This window comes from Aquila chrysaetos, chromosome 4, assembly GCF_900496995.4.
Source record: "Aquila chrysaetos chrysaetos chromosome 4, bAquChr1.4, whole genome shotgun sequence".
NCBI lineage: Eukaryota > Metazoa > Chordata > Aves > Accipitriformes > Accipitridae > Aquila > Aquila chrysaetos.
In genome coordinates this window covers 18,215,722-18,221,390 of record NC_044007.1, presented here as the reverse complement: position 1 = coordinate 18,221,390, position 5,669 = coordinate 18,215,722, and the positions used below count along the sequence as shown (strand labels likewise).

General features: G+C 39.6%; 1 protein-coding gene across 1 annotated transcript; it reads left to right on the top strand.

The window, feature by feature from the left end:
* Nucleotides 1-1,032: 1,032 nt before the first annotated feature.
* On the top strand, nucleotides 1,033-3,078 carry LOC115340513 (MLV-related proviral Env polyprotein-like). The gene has a single exon (XM_030012191.1). The coding sequence runs from the start codon at nucleotides 1,033-1,035 to the stop codon at nucleotides 3,076-3,078; it is 2,046 nt and encodes a 681-aa protein (XP_029868051.1).
* The last annotated feature ends 2,591 nt before the right edge of the window (nucleotides 3,079-5,669 follow it).

Sequence of the window (5,669 nt, the reverse complement as noted above, 5' to 3'; positions counted from 1 at the left end):
TAGAGGAAAAGGTCAAATACCTAGGGCATTATTTGTTCAAAGGGAAAAAGATATTGGACCCAGAACGAATTAAAGGGATCCTGGAGTTAAATATGCCCAGGACCAAAAGACAAATTAGACAGGTATTAGGCCTATTCGGATATTGTAGACAGTGGATAGAAAATTATAGTTATAAAACCAAATTTTTGTATAATCAATTAGTTCAAGATAAAGTCCCTAAGTGGACACCAGGAGAAGAAGAACAATTTAAGAAATTGAAACTTGAATTGAGCCAAGCCCCAGTACTAAGCCTACCTGATTTAAAACGGCCCTTTCATCTGTTTGTGAATGTACATGAAGGAACTGCTGAACGAGGGTGGACCCATGCCAGTCGAATTAAAGGACCAGTAACTCCACCGAATTGGAAAATAGTTAGCACACCGGGTGATACGAAGCTGACTCTACGAAGATAAGTGATGATAAGGACTCTGACAGAACCTATCTCAATATTACCTTTTGGTGTAAAGTGTATAATATTCTTTTTATTTGCAATAGGAATATCATTGTTAGTATATTATTTGTGGAAGTATACTAAGTGTGCTCGCGGCATTTGTTAATCATCCATGCAACTCAACATAGAATATAGAAAGTGGGTAGAAATAGGTAATATATATATACATAATATACGATTAAGGTGTAACGACAAACAGTGCAATTGTTACCCATTTGTATGTTTTAAGTGTAAAGTATGCCAAGATAAATGGTGGACACACTGTCACGACGGATATCCTCCTAACGGTGTTTGTGGACAGTGTTACAGATTTGAGAGACTATTAACAGATTGGAAATTAAAAAAATTAGAATTGAAACAAGAAATAATAGAAGGATCCCCTCAATGGTGGGACATCTTTACTAAAGGAATACACCCCCAATATTATTGTTACCATTCAAATGAACCAGTCCCTTTTGTGACTGAGATTGTGGCTGTCCAGTGCCGACGGGGAGTTCAAACAATACCGTGCTGTGCCCCATTAGTAAAAGCTGAAAAGTGGAATGCCTATGTGGACAGATACACAAGGCGAAATAAATACTCTCCTGAAGAATACTCTTGCTGCCAAGAAGATGGAATACCTCGTGGCTCGAGGCAACCGAGTCGACGAGCGAGGCAGAGGAGAAACAAACAGTGGAGAGAAAAGCTCAAATCATGGGATGCACAAGCAGCGATGGATGAACTGCCTCAAGGTTGGTAAAGGGGTGTTAAAACTTAAAATTAATACCTTTTGTTTTGGCATACTTATCATTTTAATAATACCTTTGTCAATAAATGGAAATCCCCATGAACCCATGAAATGGACAATATCTAACTTACAGATGGAGGAACCAGTCCAGGTAATCACTACTCCAGGGAAAGTTAACTTTACGGTATCTTTAACCAAGTTAATTATTGGGAACCGTAAAGATAAAGCTGATTTGTGTAAGCCAATCTATATATGTCCTGCATCTAATTTTGGGAAAGGTTATTGTAACCAACCGGGTCATTTTTATTGTGGCTATTGGGGATGCGAAACTTGGGCTTCCGACTGGAATACACCCGGGGATAAACATATGAACATAGAATGGATGCCTAAAGGGTGTAAGAGACCTACTATAGGACACGATGGACATATATATGGACATTGTAATGATGAAGGATACTGCAAAAACATAAGCATAGTAATTAAAGATCCGGAGAACGACCAGTGGTTAGCAGGAAAATATTGGGGAATTAGATACTGGGAACCCGGCCCCGATAGGGGAGGAATTTTTATGATATCCAAAAGACCATTGCCACATGATCCTCATCCCATTGGACCTAATCCAATCTTGAATCCGGTTTTACCAACCTTGCCCAACAAAAATCACGAATCTACTCAAGAGATACCGTTAGCAGTCATGGTGCATGAATCTGAACTTCAAGACCCCTTGTGGGGTATGATGCAAACTTCCTATTTAGCACTGAACTCAACTAGACCAGATCTGACTGAGGATTGTTGGTTATGTTATAACGTAAGACCACCCTATTTTGAAGCAATAGGAAAAACAAGTAAAATTCGGTGGTCAAATGGAACGAACCCCCAAGAATGTGATTGGGGAGAAAAGAATCGCACTCGGGGAATAACCTTACAGATGGTAACTGGACAAGGTCGATGTATAGGTAAAGTACCCATAAACTATCAACCATTATGTAACCAAACCATTAGCAATTATGCAATTTCACAGCATAAGATTCAAGGATCAAAATGGGCAATACCCTCTGGTAAAGCAAAATGGGTCTGTTCAGATATTGGAATTACGCCTTGTTTGTCTTTAATTTTATTTGATTATGAGAAAACATTTTGTATTCAGGTGTTAATTATACCCAGAATTATGTACCATGCCTCTGAAGAAATAATACAATATTTCGAAAAAGACAGAAATAGACAAAAGAGAGAACCCATAACCGCCATCACTATTGCCACTATCCTTGCCATAAGTGGAGTAGGGACAGGGATAGCTTCTCTAGTCAAAGGAAGAGAAATACAAAACTTACAAATGGCGGTTGATGAAGACCTAGAAAGAATACAGAAAGGCATTGATGATCTAGCAGAGTCCGTCCACTCACTATCCGAGGTAGTGTTACAAAACCGCAGGGGTTTGGATTTATTGTTTTTAAAAGATGGAGGACTGTGCGTAGCCCTCAGAGAAGAATGTTGTTCATATGTAGATCGTACAGGAATTGTAAGAGACTCAATGCTGGAATTGAAGAATAGACTAGAACAAAGGAAAAAGGAAAGAGAAGCTAATAAATCCTGGTATGAAAATAAGTTTAATGTTTCCCCTTGGTTAACTACCCTATTTTCTACTTTAACAGGTCCTATAATAATGTTAGTGTTAGGACTAACCTTTGGACCATGTATTATTAAATATCTGTTGAAAACAATTCAAGATCGCTTCGATACAACTAAACTGTTATTATTAAAAACTAATTATATTCCGGTTGAAACTATAAGTGATGAAGAAAGCGAAAACTATGTAGGAGAAGATGAAAATAGTCAAAATTCTATAAAATGTAATGTTTGATAAACAAATGATAAATAGAAAAAGGGGGGAATTGTTAAAGGTCATATTTGTTTCTCAAACAACCATATAATTCACAAAAAAGGTGCTTGCATAAGCTATCTCTTGAAGTGCTTTGCTTAACAGGAAACAGAGACTAAAGCTGACAGGAAAAAGAAACTAAAGCTGACAGGAAACAGAAACTAAAACTGAACATACACCTTGAAGTAAACGATAAATCACAAGATTGTTTGCTGAAGACTCTTGAAAAACAACTCTGAAAACTACAACACAGCAAAATAAAGGTTATCCGAAAATAACTGAGGAAGACTTCAATCTTCTGCCTCAACGACCATCAGGAAACAGAAAACGACCCCCTAACAATAACTGAAACACGCGCAGAGTATCTCCATTACTTCATGAACACGGAAGTAAAGATGTATAAAAAGGGACTGTTTAAACTGTTTAGGGCGGCAGTTGGCGGAGCGGAGACTCCCCTGTCGCCCAGCGCTGCTTTTGCTCATATCCTGCTTACTATAATTAATAAAAATTTCAATTGATCATTACGGTTAATAGACTCAATTTATAACATATGTTTTCAAATATAAACTTTATATTGAAATCCAACATTACGATATGCATCAGAAGAAGGCGGGGTAGTGGATAAGAGGAATGCTAGCAGACTTACTATCAAATAATTTTGATTTTCAAAGTTATCCACATTATTCTGTATAATACAAAACATCTTTAAAGGAACTAAAAATATTTTCTATATGGGTTATTTCTTTTTTTTTTTTTCCTTGACTGGGAAATTATACTTCAAAAGGCAGCAGGGAGCTACTGTTGCATGTTTATAATTGCCCTGAGATTTGATTCCTTTTTAATACATTCTGAAAAGTCAGAACGCTGATCTGTGCTTCAGTAAACCGATCCCATCCAAATGCATGTCTTGTCAAGGGAACAGAACAGCTTCTTTTGGTGTATTCAGTCTTCAGAGCACCACAGAGTCTGCAAACTTTAGGTTTCTTTGTTCATAAAGGCTGACTGCACAGAAACCTTAGGTAGACTAATACCTATTTGAAAAGTACAATAAATAATATTTCAAAGAATGGCTAAAATGTTGACCACTTATGAATGTAATTTCTCTCACTAGCTTAAATGTACAAACAAGGACCTCTGGTTGACAACAAAACTCCAGAAATTTCTGTACACTGGGAAACTGGAGTCAGAACAGATCTTTTTTTACCAATGTTAATATTAACTGCTTATTACAATGACATGTTGGTGCCATATTGCCAAATAGAGCTCATCTTATAGAGGAATGGCTCATACCATTCCTGTTTATGGTTGAAGGTAGCTGGATACTGCTTGCATGTGTTGAGGAGTGCTAAGCAGAAGCACAATGTTTTGCAAGTGAACAGCAGATGGCAAATGCAGTGATTCAAAGGATTCATGTAGTATAACCCCATGCTGCTATAGCTAACTTGGCAAGAAGATGATTATGTGTCCTGATTTAGGCATCTGTTTTCCTCAGCTTTTTCTGTTAGGTCACTCTAATCCAGGCCACAGCATGACCAGGTGTGGGCCATGCCTCAGGCATTAAAAGAAACATTTAGTATTTGTTTAGCATAGCCTTGTGAAAATGGAAGACACCTGTCACTACTTCAGTTGCAGTAGGTGGAAGGCATTGCCTTCCACAGTATACATCCTATCAGGGTCCTGGCCATGGCAGTTCTGTCTGGGGCTTTGGCTGCTGGGCTCAGGGCAAAGCCTTTGGCCAGCTGGTAAGAGCTGCTGTGAAGAAAGAGCCAGAAGAGGCCTCAGTGAGGGCCTGTTCCTCCTTCCCAGGAGAGCTGGTTTTAAACTGAGGCTCTCCTGTTTGTTCCCCCTGAGCTACAGCTCCTACTACGTTGCAGCCCAGCCTTGCCCAGCTATGGGACCATCTGATCCTGATCCCTGACCACACACTGACATCCTGGCCTGGTTTCAGCCCATCCCCACAGCTCTGCCTGGTGATCCCAGGGCTGTGTTTGACACTCATTCCTCTCATCGGGCCTTATCAGGACCCCAGCAGGCCAGTGTCCTCGACTTGGCCTCGGTCTGTCCTGTCCCTAGGGAGGTGCTGTTGCCCAGGGCTGAGGCTGCCTCTGGCTGCCCCCAGGCCTGTCCTCCTCCTGACTGGAGTGGTGAGACTGGCTGTCATGCCCTGGTCCTGCTGATACCTGTGGGGACCCCTGAGCTCAGCCTGTTCTGGTTTGGCTTTTTTTTTTTCATTCCATGGATCTATCTTTGTACTGGCTGACCACCAATCTTTGAAAGGTACAAACTATTTATCAAATCACCCTTGCTGGTAACACAGATTAAAGACTGTAGTTCTGCTTTCTGACTTGACCAGGCCATGAGGTATAATCCTGTTACCTCTGTACTGGATCCCACAGTAAAAGATTAGTGAAAACACTTTCCTGATGAACGAATGTTTAAGAAACAGTTCAAAAACATTTTACTACTTCACATTAAGAAAGAACAAATATTTTTGTCACAGGTCACTTTATGTATGGAGAACCAAAAAGAAGACAGTCATTTATGGATCAGGAAGCAAATAAAAGAGGAAGACA

Coding starts and splice junctions, on each gene's coding strand:
- LOC115340513 (XM_030012191.1), top strand. CDS start 1,033: ATGCCTATGTGGACAGATACACAAGGCGAAATAAATACTCTCCTGAAG.